The sequence below is a fragment of the Zosterops lateralis genome (genome assembly GCF_965231275.1).
Source record: "Zosterops lateralis genome assembly, chromosome: 6".
NCBI classification, from domain to species: domain Eukaryota; kingdom Metazoa; phylum Chordata; class Aves; order Passeriformes; family Zosteropidae; genus Zosterops; species Zosterops lateralis.
Window position 1 is genome coordinate 30,720,517 of NC_139761.1, and position 17,031 is coordinate 30,737,547.

The following is a 17,031-nucleotide window of genomic DNA, read 5'->3' on the forward strand; positions in this document are numbered from 1 at the left end:
CTTCCTTACATTTCCCATGTAGCCTTTTCCTTTTGTCATCTTCGGTTCAAGCCACTTTGCTCGGTAGCTCAGGTTTCTGTGAATAGATTTTCTTCATGTTGTTTTGTTGGTTTTGGGGGGTTTGTTATTTGAGCACAAATGTTCCGTTCAGGATTTTGACAAAATCCAAAGCTCTTCAGTAAATCACTGTGGTTACCTAAATGTAACAGCATTTGTCTGTAGTTCCTCCTGAACTACATGTCTTTCCTTGCTGAACTACTCACAGAAATAAACTTCCTAGGCATAGTAGCCATGCACATTTTCTGTTTATTGTGAGGAATACCTCTTGCCTCTTTTTAAAGGAGAAAATCTGACAAGTCTAGCAGCATAAGAGTTTGGTGTATATTCTGATTTGTTGATCTAATTTTGAGAGGAGAAGGGTAACAGTCATGTTAAGCAGACCCTCATTTAGTAGCTGTTTTTATGGTAATATCCTCTATTAAAAAATAATAAGCTATGCTGTTGTACATTTTCTTGATGTAAATTATGTCTTCTTTAGCACTTGTGCTACATTTTCATCTCCCTCTGTTTTAGGTAAGTCGTTAATATTTTGTGCCAGTGGCACTCATTCTCTAAACCTTTAGTAATGAAGGGTTTATAACATCAGCAGTGTACCAGTAAGGTCATTTGTTATTGGTGACATTATTTTTCTATATTGAGTCAATACTCAAAAAATGCTATCTGCAAATAAAACAGACTTTAGCTTAGTGGTTTGACAGTACCTTTTGGTATGTGGACACGTTATGTACTCATGAGCACTTCTGTAGCTGAGAATCATAAGTCTTCCACTTCAGCTGTTTGGATAATAACCATAAAAAGCCAAGTGTGGTTCATGTATGCTCTTTTGGTAAGACTACAAACACAAAAGTATATTGCACCAGAAGTTGGAGGGACTAAAGTACCTGTGTAAAGTGCCAGTCGAAGGTAAAGAACCTTGATCCATGCCCATTTCACATTTGAAGACCAGCCTGGAGCTGTTATTTGGGTGCCAGCAAAGATAGTGTAATTTCATAGCAGAGTGTGTCACGATTTTTCAGAACGCCTTTTTTTTCACCTTAGCCTTGTCAGAAGTGTTTAAGTAGCAGTTTGCACAGTGACAACTCTTGCTTCAAAGTATCATGAATTTTTATAAATTAACCCATATATTTATGGGTTATATTTATGAAGTTGTATTTTACTGAAATTGCTGTGCTTTGAAATACAATATTAAAGAAAAGAAAGAATATTTGAGATTGGAAGGCATCTCTGGATGACATCTTCCCTGCTGCTCAAGGAAGGCTCACCTAAATCAGCTTATCCAGGACTATGTCCAGGTGGCTTTTGAAACTCTCCTAGGATGGAAACTCCACAACTTCTCTGCATAACCCGTGTCTGTACTCAGGTTACCCTCAGAGTGAAAAAGTGGTTGCTGATGTTCAAATGGAACTGCCTGTGTTTCAGTTTGTGTCCCTTGTCTCTGGTGCTCTCACTGGGCATAACTGAAAAGAGCCCCTATCTATTCTCTTTGCACCCTCCCTTGAGCTATTTATATGCACTAAAAAAATACCCATGAGTCTTTTCTTCTTCCAGCTAAGCAGTCCCAGCTCCCAGTCTTCCTTCATATGATGGATGCTTCAGTCTCTTAACCATTTTTGTTACACTCAGCTAAGAGCAGAGTGTAACAAAAAGCTCCACTCCAGGAGCTTCATGTCTCTTGTCTGCTGGAAAGCCCAACAGGGGACAGAGCTCTCCAGATGTGGCCTCAGTAGGGCTGAGTAGAGACAGGATCAGCTTCTGTGACCTGCTGGTGACATTGTTAGCCTCCTCTGTCCCAAGGGCATGTTTTTCACTTTCATTCAGCTTGGGTGTCCATATGAAACTCAAGGTCCTTTTCTTCAAATCTGTTTTCCAGCTTTGAAAGAAATTGTAATTCTAAATATTTTTACGAAAGCTGAAAAAGTCAGTTTCTCTTATGGTTCAGTTTATAATTTCACTTGCAGATTCAGGTTTCTTGATGGTTATGGTAGTAGCAGTATAGTACTAAAAAAAAAAAACAATTTGCAGTTGCAGTACAATTGCTTTAAGCAACATTTCTGAAATCACTTGTTTTTCAGTCCTATATTAAAATAGAAATGTGCAAAATACAGTACAAGTAAAAGAATGGCAATGTTTAATACGATTGAGGAGAGGGAAGATTTGCATACTGTTGAAACTAGGTTTTAAAACATATGTGAAGCAACAAGATGGCTGCTTCCCTACTGTCCCCAACATCTCTTCCCCTTTTTCTCTGTGAAAAGTATTTTGGCAGAAAATTCTAAATATTCATTCTCTTTTGCTTGGCTAGTGGAATAAACAAAAAACATAACAACATTTGTTATCTTTATTGTCTTGATATTAAATGTAAGAAATACCCCAAATTATCAAAGTAATTTATTTTTCACAAAAATTAAGAAAATAATCATGGTGATGAAATTACAATTGTGTTCCTTCCCCAGCCACCAAAAGCAGGCTTATTCCTTAGTTGTTGAGCTGAAGGTCCCAGCCTGTCTTGGCCTGTGACATTCTTCCTGAGCTTGTACAACAGTTTGGTCAGCCAGCTCATAAGTCAGTTTGGGCCCAAGAGCATTACAGTGATATAAACACATAGCTTTTGGAGGAAGGAGAGAGCCTTTAAAACCTCTTGTCAGATTTTAATGCTCGATGCTCTTAAAATGCCTGCTGCTGGCAGGCAAGGACTGTAGGTCATCTCTTTCCTGTCCAGTTATGGTTTATAACCTTTTGATTTTGCCCCTAATACTTTCTTAGGCTGCTTAATTCACCCCACTTCAGATTTTGATTTTGGTATAAGAATAATTTTCATTTGATTATATTTTTAGAATGAAACTTCACACATATTTATTATGCTATCTTAAAATAGCTTCGTTTCAGGTTTACTAGGTATAGCACTGAGACACATGCTGTACTCCTCAGTAAGTCAACACTGCTAGAGGGAAAAAACAGTGTAGAGAACTGTTTGGGTTTTTTTTTCTCTTTCTCCTTTATTCCAATTTATAATTCCCTTTAATCACATAAGAATACCATACTCTTATCTCCTACCTGAGGCACTCGGATGTTAGACAGATCTGTTTCCTTAGTTGTTAAAAACTGATCTTGGATTCCAGTGTCATTGTACCCACTGTTACTGATCCTCAGTACTGACTTTAATGAAGCAGCATGCTCCTTTAGCCAGAGGACCATTTCATTTAAACCGTGCTCTGCCTCAGGAATTTCCAGTGACCACAACCAAAACCAGGGAGTCTCGGGAAAGGTTGGCTTTGATACAGTAGCTTTGGGCCTGCGGTTGCAATGCTCTTCTTCATGCTCCATTTCACACACTCGTGGGTAGCTCTGGTAAAAGGCTTTGTAAGAGCAATGCTCAACTGATCACCTTGTTTGTTGGTTTTTCTTTTGTTCAGGTATTCCTGATAGAGCTGCTAAACATGCAAGAGCAGGTAAAAACCTTAGGCTGTGTTAGGAAAAGCACTAGGGCCTTGTCTGCCCTTTTTCCACTGCAGAGGTACACCAGCAGTTAAACGATTCGTTCTAAAGTTCCCAAGAGTAAATTGGGCTATAATGCTTACAGACACAAGACTTCTGAGTGCTTTTGTAGTGCCAGTAGTGTGACAGGCAGATCCTGTTTTGTTTGCAGAGGATTTTGGAGATGGGAATCATTCATAGCTCCTGCTGCTGCATTCTGGTTAATTGGAAACCAGCTTGTGTTGTTGCTAAGAGTATCTCTTGTTACAAATTGTGAGTTCCATTCAAATATAAAAAATGGTATTAAAAAACAGCCACCAACAGAAACATAAAACTAAAAATCTCTTTGTAGACTTAGGCATTGTTATGAGTACAAAATTTGCCTAGTTAATCTACAGGGTGATTATATGGAAAAACGGGCCTGTTTCAGTTTAAGAGATTGCTCATTAAATATTACCTTTTGGGGAATTTGATTTTCCACTAATGCCGTGGATTTGATAGTAGTTTCTAAAATATTTTAAAGGATAAATGTTTAAAACATTAGTTTGGAATATATGGAAAGCAAATCATGAGATTGTTAACTAGACCAGACTAGGCATCTCAGTATAGGATGGGGGAAAAGCCCCAACACTGACAAAGAACTATATTGAATGGAAGTAGCTTAAGCTTTGCTTCTCCTTAGCAGTTCTTGGAAAGAAACTGGATGTGGAGTGTGAACTTTCATTTTAAGAAAAAATTAATACTGTAGTAGGTTTTCTCATGTAGCCTAAGGGAAGTTCTCTTTAACTGAACTCTTGCTGCAGTTGATTGATACACAAATAAAAACTCTAATATTCAGATTTATGACCAGATTTATAGAGTGAATAACTTAAAAGCTAAATTTGTGGTTCACTTAAATTGAGAATAGCAAAGACAGTTTTGAGGCTTAACCAATCATTGCGTCTTATTTCTTATTGATTTAGAGGAGAGTCCTGGAGTCTTCCATTTCTGTCAGAAGAGACTCTTCTGAGAGAAATGAGATGAAAGACTACCTGTGTATAAAGTGTGCGACTGCAATCTGATCTTAGCTCTGAGTGAAACACGGTGATAGAGACCAGTGAATGAATGATTCAACTTTCAGTAATATTATTATGCATTGAGAAGTAACCAGTTTTATTTGCAGATACTAGAATTGTGGTAGACACATACTATGAAGGATTGAATTTTTTTTTAATACATTTGAGTCCTGTGTTTGACTGCTTAAGTAAAAGATGTTGGTAAAGAAATAGTAAATAACATTGACAACCATCATTTTAAATGTGAGATTTAGGGAGAGGAGGGGGCTTTGCTCAGAGGCTGCAAACAAAATTCAGCTACCTGTAAACTAAAACTTTATAGTCTTGTATGATTTTCCATTTTACAAACCATTGTGTATTTAAGCTTTAGATGCTTGCAGCAAAATCTCATATATATATATATTCATATATATATATACAAGTGACTCATATTTGTGAATCATACATGTGTATGAGAATGTAATATATTAACTACACAAAGAAGCCTACCTTTGTTATTTTTGGGTATTTGGGGGGGGGGGGGGGGAGGTGTTAGAAATAAAGCAGCGATCTTTTAAAAGTGCAACAGCTTGGTGAATAGTTTTATCTAAGATACAGAAGGAACAAGTTTGATCTCTTCTAATATTTCCTCTTCAGCCCTTAAATTTGACATCACTGGTGCTAAGTGGCATAAGTTCTTAAACCCTCAATCAGGAATATGTTGCAAAAAGGTAACACCTTATTTTAAGGTGTTGAAATGTTCAATCATCAACTGCTACATTCATCCAGTAAACTGTACTTCAAATGTAGCATCTCATAACATCCCTGGCAAACCCGTGGGGTTTTCTAAGTGATGTAGTGGCAAATTCATAACCAAAACTATAAGTTTTCATGTAATTTTAAAGAAAAAACTAAGAGCAGAGAGAGAGGGAAATTACCTCTTTTTACAATACTCTGGAGCTTGGCTTTTATTAAGTAATGACATGATAATAATTTGTTTATTTTATAAAAATACTAAATTATGGAAAAAGCTGTTAGATTGTAAAATGCAAGTAATTTTATACACGATGGAAATACAGGAGAGAAGTGGCAGGTAGACACTGCAGATATGGATTTTAAGTAGTTGTAACTGGTTCTGTTTTCAAACCCCATGGTGTGTGTCCTGACCTACCCTTGCAAAGGACGGGTTATATGCATGGGGAGGAGGGATGGATGAAGGGGAGCAGGGTTTCTGGCTAGAAGCCTGTTCTCGTTTAGATTTTAGTGACAGAAGGCCTGACCTCTTTCTGTTTTCTTGTTCTCTTTTCTGTGCAATTTCATGGTCGCTGACTGGCTTCATGATTAGTCTAAAATAAATCAGGAGTTGATTCTTACTCTCTTTCCAGCCCTCTAGCTAGATCACTGAATGTAAAGTTTTTAGAAGAATATGAGTTTTGATTTGGCAACTATATTCTCTGGTTAAGCCTCTTTTAAAAGAAATCACAAGCTCTGGGAAGTCCTAATGAAGGCATAAAAATAGAGAGGAACATTTTTTGAGGATGGTCTTAAATTGTTTTCTTCTAGGTGATGTTTGTGGAAAGACAGTGTTAATCATTGATATCTTGGTTGTGGATTTGTTGGTGTGGTTTTGTTTTTTAGACTTTTGTTTATTAGACTTAGGTTGTTTATGTTTATAGAAAACTAATTTCTTCTTTTGCTTCTCTTTCAGTAATAGTTATGCACGAGTGCGAGCTGTGGTGATGACCCGGGATGACTCAAGTGGTGGATGGTTACCACTTGGAGGGGGTGGACTAAGCTGTGTCACAGTCTTCAAAGTCATTCCCCAGGAAGAGAATAGCTGTGCTGATTTTCTTATCCATGGAGAACGACTCAGGGATAAAACGGTAACAATTTGCATCTGTTTAATGATCATAAAACTGTATAGGACATAAGTATAGATGCTTGCTTGTAGCCTGTAGACTACAAAGTAAACTTATAGTCTCAGTCTAATGCTATATCTGTATCAATGATTGTGTAAAAAAGCCAGTTATTTGTTTTAAATGTAATACCCTGCTTTTTTAGAATCAAGTGCATTGAGTTTTTAGAAACTCTCCATCCGTTTTGGGAAAAAAATTGCTGTTAATTTTTCTTCAAATGAAAGGTTAGAGTTAAATCTTGTTGCTATACCAGTGATACTGCATTTAGGAGGAGTGTTTGAAATGTGAATTTTCTTAAGAATATGAAATCAGGTGGAATTCCTCAGTAGTGATTTGGTTAGCTGTGGAATATGGCTATGATAAAAAGAAGCCATTTTACATGAGAACAACTTTTATTGAATGATAGCATGAAGCCTACAGGTCCAAAAATTGACCTGGTTTGCTGAACACATAGACAGTATTCATTCATCAGCTACCTTACATAAAATACCAGTAATAAACATCTCTTAAGAAGCACCATGAAAATCAACCTCAAAAAGGAATCTCAGCAGGATCTCAACCATTTCTACATGCAGACCTAAGGAAGACAAAATGGGCTTACTAAGGATTGCTTGGTTACTTGTGTGGCAAACAGATGTCTGAACGGGGCTGTGTCTTACTGTGGAAACAAAGAGAAGTGGAGAAGACACAAAAGCTCCATATTAATGACTTTTATCAAGAATTGGCTCTTTCCTGCAAATGAACTTTGACTCCTTTGTAGGCTTAAAAGATAGAATTACTTCTTATACTGTACTGCTGACCCTTCCTTAAGCACACCAGTTTCTCCCCTGAGGCAGGACTGCTGAGTTTTCTGCCTCGACTGTGACTATTGTAGGAAGAGAGCATATAAATAGCAATTGTGCTGACTCAGATGTTTCAGTGGGGCGTAGCGCTATTAGCAGAGTACCCTGTGTTCCCGCACAGCTACATGCACCTGCAGTTCCTTCCTCACTTTGCTCTAGTTCCCTTTAAAACTTTTTTTAGCCTTGTTGAGGCTCTTTTTGAAATCTTAATTGCATTTAGAGATACTCGATAATTTTTTCTTGATTCTTAATACTTGGAATATTCACAGCTTACCTTAAGGATAATAAAATGCTCCAAACTAGAGACTGGTTTAATGTTTTGCCTGTGTACATATAAAAATGTCCGTCCATCAGTGTCCTCTCTCCCATTTTCCCTAGGCAAGACTTGTTTTGTTTCCACTTCTGGTAGAAGATTTTAAATGTTTCTTGTCCTCTTCCTGTCCAAAATCAAGCTCATGAATTTGCATTAATATGTTTTCCAAACCTTTATTGTCTTGAACAGGTTGTTTACATTTTGTCTTTTTGTGTGTACCCCATCCTATGTCCATCTATTTTCCGTGTACTTGCGCCCCAAACGTGACGTAACTAATCTGTATGGGGAGATTGTAATCTTGCTGTAGTTATGGGAAGTTTCTGTTGGAAGTCAGCCCCTCAAAAATACAGGATAAAAGATGGAAGAAGTGCAGCTAGGACAAACATCTCTCCTGTGTATATCAAATAAAGCTCAAGGAACTAACAAATACACATTTAGGGTGTGGAGAAGAACATTGGAGAACCAGTAATTCTTTGATAACTGAATGAAGGTTCACTGTGTATTCATGTATTTCTACAGACTTCAGATAATGCAACAGCTAATGTGCAATGAATTAACAACCAAGTTGTATGGTTGCATGGTTGTTATGCAACAAGACCCCATTTGGCACAGAAGAAACAAGATCCTACACCAGGATAAGCAATGACAAAATTAGATCATGACACTTATTTTGAAGGGCAAAAGATAGCAGGCACTGAAAGAGAAATTCTGTTGGACACATCGCTGATTCTAAAACTGTTCTGATCATAATGCTTTCAATATGGTTAATGGTTTTACATTCATTCTTAGGATATTCCTGTGGATTCACTGTTCAAGCACAATTTTTAATTTTTTATTTATTGAAGCCAAATATTTGGGGTCCAAATAGAAGTGACAGCTGACCATTATATTTCATAAACTTATGCATATTATTTTTTTTTAAAGTAAAGTGGAAGCCACTGTATTTGCTATTGAACGGATACCAACTATTTTGATAATCTTCAGATTTTGCGGAAGTGTTATGCTGAATCCACTGTTTCTGTGCACCAGTTTCCCTCTAATCTCGTTTTAGAATCCTCTTGGTAAATCTCAATGCCTGAATAATCTTTGAAGTTGGTAGTATGATGTTTAGTTGGTTGCTCTGCCATTGTATTTGAAAAGAGAGTGTAACAATATTTTTTAAAAAAAATTCCTAAAGAGTTTTTAACATTGCAGTTTTTCAGACTTTGAGTATATGTGTCTTCAGGAATGTTTAAATAATAATCTACTGTAATATCTACAAGTCACTTGGACCATGGTTTCCAGTTCATTAACTTTTTTGCAAGTTACAGCTTCTGTGGATTAAACGAGAAAGTCATCTTTACAAATGAACTTCCCCACATTCTCTAAAGTCATATTACGCATGGCTAAAGTACCTTTCTAATCAAGATTATATCTTGATTTATTTTTTTTTCTGGTCACTAACTCTCTTCTTTTGTGAACTGGCTTAATTTCCAGAAAATGTACAGAATTTCCCTTACCCTGGAAACCTAGAGTGTGGAACTGGGAACACTTTCCTGTGACATGGGGAAACAGGTTTTGAAGTATCTTAGGTTAGAAAGTAAATAGAGTTCAGATCTATGGCTTTTACCTAAGATAAATGGGAATCTTAATGCCAGTATAACTGTTTAACTGATGTGTCAGTACAAGGGGGTAATTCTCCAAAGCAACTTGAGATCCATAGGTGAGGTATTTGATGGAGGCATCTTCCAGATGCCTCTTAAATTGTTATACTGAAGAGGAATTAATTAGCTTTAGTTGCTGCTTCTGACACTACATTGCAGTTTCATTCCAAGGTGCCAGATCTTTACATGTATTTTATAGGCTATGCAGGCATTTAATTACCACCATAGATCTCAATCTGTAAGTGTGGTATAAATTAAATACTCCTAAATGAACATCACAATATTGAAGATCCTTGTTGGAGAGGGCTTGTGTTGTTTCTTTTTCGACCTGAGAGGCAGGTTGCCGTCAGCCCTTCTGTGAACCAGCTTCAGACTACATGTAGAACTTCCAAAATTTTTGTGCAGTATTGAGCTATTTAAAACATCTTGTGGTGTTCATGAAAAGCACCCTAGTTATCTGAAAAGAAAATCAAGACGGTGGCACCATTGAATTAATTTGAGAGAGAATGCTCCCTGCTAATTTGCTCAGGTTGTTTAGATTTGTGTTGGAATGTAAGGGAATTTCATAAAGACTTCTCACATAATTACACATTTCCCCCTTTATTATAATCACCTTCCTAGATCAGGCTCCAGCCAGTCTGCTTGGAACAATTGCACTCACTTGTAACCTGGTCAGGTCTGCTGTTCTCTTCTTCTGCGTTTACAGTAGCTCTCTTCTATCTTAATAACTAAAGAGTGCTAAACACATATTAGGCTCAAACTTAGTGGAGTTTAGGCTTTGGTGAATTTTGCCTCCTTGAATGAAAAGTCTAATAGACTTCTCTGGTTTATTTTCTTCTCCAGACCTTTGCCATGCAAGTTTTTATCAAAGGAGAAAGAATATTACTAGTGTCTTTTAGATCATGAATCAGGAGTGACAAAGCTTAAAATCTTTCCTTTGAATAAAAACTGATTGTGTAAAGGGAGAGACACAAAGCTAAAACTGAGTATAAATACCATTCTTTTCTAAAAATCTGCTGTTTCCAAACTTAAATATTTAGGTTTTAAATTGTCTTTAAAGTTTGAGGGAAGGTTGATTCTGATGGGCTGTAGTATAGCCCTTACATCATCATCTTTTTTGAACTGAGTCAAAAGAAGTATGAATAGAACAATTATGTCATATGGTTACTGTGGCACTGGGTTCATATACTCTCTAGCATGAATATACTCAGGTCGTGCTGCTTGTTCCAAAGAGTAAAGCAGAAAAGGCATTTAAAAACTATGTGTTTATATGTTTATGGATTTGGGCTGGGGATGAGAAACAGTGAAGCTGTCTATCTTACATGTGCTCTTGTAAGCTTTGAAAGTACAGCTAGAAATCAGTGAAAAAGTTCCATTATCTCAAACTGTTCTATTATTGGGTCTGTTACCAAGACAGAAATTTGTATCAAATGAAGAAGTTTTTTTCTTTTTTCATTTTTTTTCTCTCTTTTTTTTTTTTTTTTTTTTTTTAAATAAGCTCTAAATAATGTTATATCTTAAATATTCATTTTATTTCTGTTTAAAAATATTTGAGTTTAAGTGCTGAAGTAGAAAATTTCTGACTCTGGAGATTGATCTTGTCTACATAAGCCAAATAGATTTTTTTTGTCTTTAGAGAATTTAGTTTTTAGAGGTGAGAAAAGAAACATTAAGCAAACAAGTACTTTTGAGTAGCAATGAATTCATTAGTGTTACACTTAATGACATCTAGATATTAAAAGGATTTTTTCATTAAATAACAGGAGATATACAGCCCTTTGAGAATTTAAATTTTGGTCGTGTGGATCTGATTTTCTTCTGTCATGAGTCTGATGATTCTGCAACATTTCCATTATGTGCCAAGGTAGATGTTTCATATTGGGATTGAAGTCTTATATTAAGTCTCCAAATAAGAAAACCTTCAGAACAGTAACCCATGGGTTGTTTTTGAAATGAAACTTAGTTAAGCTGTAGCCTCTTTATTTACAGTTTTTCATGTCTTTGCTCTGCTTATCCCTGGAGATCTTGGGGAAAGTCTACCTAAAACAGTTTGGGAGTGCATATTTTGGTTAACCATGTGGGAGAGTATATGGTCTTCACCTATGATGTGAAGAGTTCTGAATCGTAGTAAGGTGCACTAAAAAATAATAGTTTTAAAATATATCTGCATTGAAAAAGCTTGGTTTCCATTTCCAGGCCTTGGAGAATATGTGTGTAAGTGATACTTCTTCCCCAGCCCCCATGATAGTTCACATGCTTGAGCATCAGGAAGCCTTTGGCAAAATAAGGTTTTACAATTTAAAAATTCACTATTGCTGCAAAGCATAGAAGTGTCTCGGAGAGGAAAATGCTTCAGGGATGGTTGGTATGGTTTTTGAATTTTTTGTATTTCTGGATGTAACAAATACTATTGAAGGGCTGGATGTTTATAAATTTGTGTCCCACTACTAATTGAGGCCTATAGCTTTTAAATTTTCTCTCAGGTAGGGCAGGCATCAAGTCTTGCTTGTATAGTTTCGTATATCTGATAACACATACAATTTTGGTGCAACATATTTTTCCCTTTTCAATGCCCTTTTACTTATATCTTCTGTGTTAAGTGGTTTGTTTTCATACAGGTTTAAATGGGGAAAAATCAGTGTCACCCCCTCAAATGTGTTGTTTCCTTGAATCAAGTTGAAAACAATTACAGTGTTAGATGAGATGTTTACTTGTTTTGTTAATCATAGCTTGTTATATAAAGTGTGAGGGTTGGAAGTAGAGGGCGAGTGTTGCATTTTGGGCTGGAGGGAGTTGGTTTGGGGATTTTCTAGTTTAGTTTGTGTGTCTTCGAAAATTATAGCTTCTACTCAGTGAAGTTTTAATCCAGTTTTTATCTCTGCTGATCAAGTTGTACTGGGTATGAATTTTCAGCATGAAGTAATCTGGATTAATCCCTTCAGGACCAGAAATTCATTGTCATGCTATAAAATCAGGCTTGCAGTACTTTTTGTTGTTGTTTTGGATGACACTGCACACAAAATAGGCTGTGAAAATAGTTGGTGTTAATGTATTAAAGATCCCCCTAAAGAGCTCTCAGACCTAGAAAAGGCAGTGGTGTGAGAAGCCTTCATTTTTGACTGCTCTTTGGAACAGGAAGCAAGTTTAAAATCATCCAGAGGAGCAACGAACAATTATCTGATTCACCTTAGAACTGCAGAATAATCCTTTTTTTCTTCCTGCAACAACTTTTCCTGCAGACCTACAGCAAACAGATTCCTTTTTATGTTTTCTTGTAGGCAGTTTTACCTACATATTGTTGACCATTTAGGGAGATCCGAGTAGAGAAACAAAAAATTATTTCAATGCTGAAGGAGTTTATATGTGCAAAAAAAAATTCTCCTTCTAGAGGCAGAGGTAAAAGGCAGTAACAGTTGGGAGGAGATGATTACTGGTGGGTTGTAGGGGGGAATAAATAATGAAGAGCAAGAGAAGAAAACCTATTTGGCCTATGTAATAATTAGACAACGAAAGAAGAGGAACACAAAGAATATGTAAGAATAACCCAAGTACATATATATATATGTACTTATGTGGGTGGAGCTGTGAGCAGCCTAGTCTAGTGGAAGGTGTCTCTGCCCATGGTAGGGGGCTTGGAACTGGATGGCCTTTGAGGTTTCTTTCAACTCAAACCATTTTATGATTCTATATGAAGACTGTGACTTTGCTTTATAACTGAATGTGCATGTGTACCTGTAATGATTTTGTATCCAAATAATTCTGTTAATTATTCAGTTACAGGGGTTTTTTTATAGTTGAACATGAGGCACAAATGTGTTTTTGTCTAGGTACAGGTAGTAGTACATTCATAAAGATTTTAGGTTTTATTTAGTGTTTTTTTAAACAATTCTCTTGTATTACTTTCACTTGTCTAGTAGCCTTTCTGGGAGAAATCTGAAAATCTGCCTGAAAGCAGCATGAAGTTAGTCTAGTGCTAAAACATTTTGTAGATCCCAGTGATACATTAAAATTTTATATCAGCACACATATTGCTTTTTGGGGGGATGTGGCCTATTTCATTTACTGAACATCTACCAAGTCTGTACTGGTTGTTGCAGGCATGAGATACTTTTGTGGGTATGAGATTTTTGAATAGGAAGGTTGACTCAGTAAACAAATGTCTTCAAACCCGTACCATTTATCAGCAACCGATAATGAACAATTTGGCCGTAATGGAAATGAAGTTAAAATTACATCCTTGTAGCAGGAAGACATTTGAAGAGACCTCCATGATGTAGGTTTTTAGGTAGTTCATGAAGACTACCTTTTGTTCTCAAATTTGATATATTGATCATTGGTATCTTTTCCTTCTGTTTTCTTTCTGAAAGGTGGTCTTGGAATGCACATTAAAGAAAGACCTCGTTTACAACAAAGTTACTCCTACTTTTTACCACTGGAAGATTGATGACAAAAAGTTTGGCCTCACATTTCAGAGTCCTGCTGATGCAAGAGCATTTGATAGAGGTATTCGGAGAGCAGTAGAGGATATTTCTCAAGGTACATATTGCAGGTGAAACGCTTGGTGTGGTGAAAGAATACTGAGTGTTTACTAAAAAAGATGTCAAAGCACTTTGTGTAGCATTACATCGACAGTATTTAAGGATGTGGGTTAAACTATAGTGTATTGGGATTTTAATAGTTTTTAGATAGTACTTCTGGCATTTCTAAAATGCCATTCATCCAAGTGTCTTAAATTGTTTCCCAAACACTAATAAGATAATTTCCTGAAACATCCCTGCATAATAAAGCATTGCCTCTCTCTTTTAGACATGAAGAAATGGAGGAAGCTGGAGTGTTATATTCTCTCACTTGGATCTTAGAAGCTTTTTGCAATTCTTGTGTTCTTGTAGGATAAGCTGGGAAGTTGAATGATTTGTGACCTGTTGAGTTCTCTCTTTATCTGCACATGCTTTCAGTTAATAGTTTTATTTTTTACTAACAGCTGACAGTGTAGTTCTAAGGACAGGTTTTTTGGGAACAGAAGAAGAATTTACTCAGCAGTATGGCCAACTGGTTCCAGAGCTTCACTGAATTAATGGAAACCAGTGAGCAAACTGAAGGTTATCATCAAGCCTAGATTCTGAGAACAGGTGTCTACTGAATTGAAAGAACATCTCTTTCACACTTGTAAAAAGTAACTTCAGGGATTTTGTGTGTGTTACACAAAAGGGAGGAGCATGTTTCTGAAGGGAAATGCTTTTTGACATACTGTAATGACTGCTTTGGAATTGTGTTGGTATGATCCATATCCCTTCAAGACAAATCATTAGAGAGCATGAGAGTCCTTTTTTTCTCTTAGGGTCTCACAGTTTCAATTTCTGCCAATTTATAGCAAAATACAACACAGTGTGCATTCATGCCAACCAAATGCCTTCAATTTTCAAAATGCTACGTATTAAAAGGAATATACTTGTTTGCTTCTGACTGCTGATGACACTTTGAAAATGCTTTTATAAGGAAGGTGGGAACGAGAGAGAGGAGTGTGGCTAGGAATACTTAGTATAGAAAATGCAGAGTGTGTAGAAAGGAATTATGCTTACTAAATCAACTTGAAATGCAGTGATCTATTAAGTTAAAAAAGTAAGCAAGAATATTTATATCATCATCGCTAAATATTGGGAGATGGTGTGGATTACTGGAAGCAGTAAGCAGTAAATACGAAGAAAATAACCATGTCTATGTTTTGTTCTTTATATGAAGGTTATCCACCCTCCCAAAATGATGTTGAAGTGGCGGAAGACTGCTTTCAGGTGAGTAAATTTTTTAATCAATTGTGCATTTTTTCTTTTACAAACGTACTGAACAGATTCTGCTCTCATTAATGAGAATAAGCAAAATAAGAGCAATAGCAAAATTCAGTTTAATGAAATAAGTTCCAGAAGAATTAACTAGAAGACTTATAATATTGTCTGTACTAAACAAAGTAGTTATTATTTAATCCATAGGATCATTAAGTATCCTAGGTTTAATTTTTAAGTTTAAAATGCCTGTTCAAGTTATATGTCCTCTTTGATCTTACTGAAATATGAACTGTTCTTCTGGGAAACAGAAAATAGAGGAATGAAGAATCTTTTTACTTATATACATCCTGTTTGTTTTCTTAGATTTCACTTTGCAGTGATAAAGCACTCCTAATATAAATGGTTAAAGTTGAAAAGATGCTGAGCCCATGGCTAAGAGAGTCTAGTACAAAGAAAGACAGAAGTTGAGACAATTTTTAAAAGCACACTGAAGATAAAGTAGTTGCTTGTTGAGATTCAAGTTTTTATTCATCCTTTTTTGCACTATTCAATTTCTGTAGGTCATAATGGCTTAAAAAATAAAAATTTATGTCCAACCATGCTTCAGAGTTGCTTTACATGTATACCATAGCATATACCATAAGTACTGTAACACTGTTGCCTAGCACTGCCTGGTAATATCCCAGAATCTATGTAATTAAAAAGCCAGTATAAAAAATATTACGGAGATATATTCACACACACAGAGTAAATAACTATAATATAGCTGAGTAAATCCTATTTGTGTCTATGTATGCTTGTAATTTTTCCTTCTTATTTATGGTTTTAGGGAAACCTATGTCTTCATTCACACATATATTTAGTTTTCAGAGTGCAGAAATTTAAATTAATATGAAGATGGTAAAGAAACAAGTTGACTCAGGGGTCTTGGTGACTATTCAGAAAACTGATATTGTTGCTAAGTGATTTCTTCTGGGAAAGAGTCTTGTCACTTATGCAATGATAATCCTGTATCAGTGTAATTAGATCCAGCATAGAACCTCTAGAACACAAAATCAAGAAAATTAGCAACTGACTTTGAAGGTACTATGATAGGAGACTGAGAGTCAAGTATTTAGAAAGGATACTGCAATGCAGTGGCAATTCAGAAGTCTCCTGATATCTTTTCATTTTATGGTAAAAGAAATATATTTCTTTGTGTAAGTGTTGCCTATGTAACAACATGTTATTCTTTGTTTGCAGTGCTTTTTTTTTTTTTTTTAAGGCACTTGAAAGTAAAATTGCTATAAATATTAGATATTTCAGATTTTTAAAAAAATGAGATTTTGACAGGGTGAAGGAAACGTTAATGCTGTCAAAGTTAATGCTGTCCTTAATCAGCTCTTAAAGGACTTGCTTAAACATGCTTTGCTGCAAGGATAAATAATTCAACAGTTTCTACAGGCCTAGTGAGATTAGCACAAACCAATTACCTCTTGATTTTGCTGCCTACTTATTACATTTCTATATAAGGATGCCAAAATTGAGGAAAATATCTGAGATTTGTTATAGTTACAAATTTTTTATTGCGAAAGTGGAGAAAAGTGTATTTACAACATCTATTCTATATATGTGTGAATATCAATATATTACCTATTTACATATGTAAATCTAGGTTTACTTTATATTCCATTTTTAAAAACAAATGTATGTATTTTTTTTAAATGTCTATAAACCAGATTTTATATATGCAATCACACACTATATATATTACAGGTACAAACAATCTTGTGTGGTACAAACTGCTGGCAAAACTATCTTTTACATTCTAGATGGGAAAACATATTTAATGACTTCATCACAATCGACTTTGCTTAACTGTGGATTTGTGCTGTGAATTGATGTCCCGTTTTCTAGAAACAAAAAAGCTAGACAATATCTCTTACCATATCTCTGCACACCAAAGTAAAAGAAGTGATACTAGCATAAT

General features: G+C 35.8%; 1 protein-coding gene across 1 annotated transcript in view; it reads left to right on the forward strand.

Annotated features, from left to right (window-relative positions):
• SPRED1 (sprouty related EVH1 domain containing 1) overlaps positions 1-17,031 on the forward strand; it is a 60,667-nt gene that overhangs the window by 27,855 nt on the left and 15,781 nt on the right. Inside the window, exons 2-4 of the mRNA XM_083863444.1 lie at positions 6,277-6,451; positions 13,650-13,818; positions 15,022-15,071. Of these exons, the coding sequence (XP_083719570.1) occupies positions 6,277-6,451; positions 13,650-13,818; positions 15,022-15,071 (394 nt within the window). The remainder of the gene's footprint in view (positions 1-6,276; positions 6,452-13,649; positions 13,819-15,021; positions 15,072-17,031) is intronic.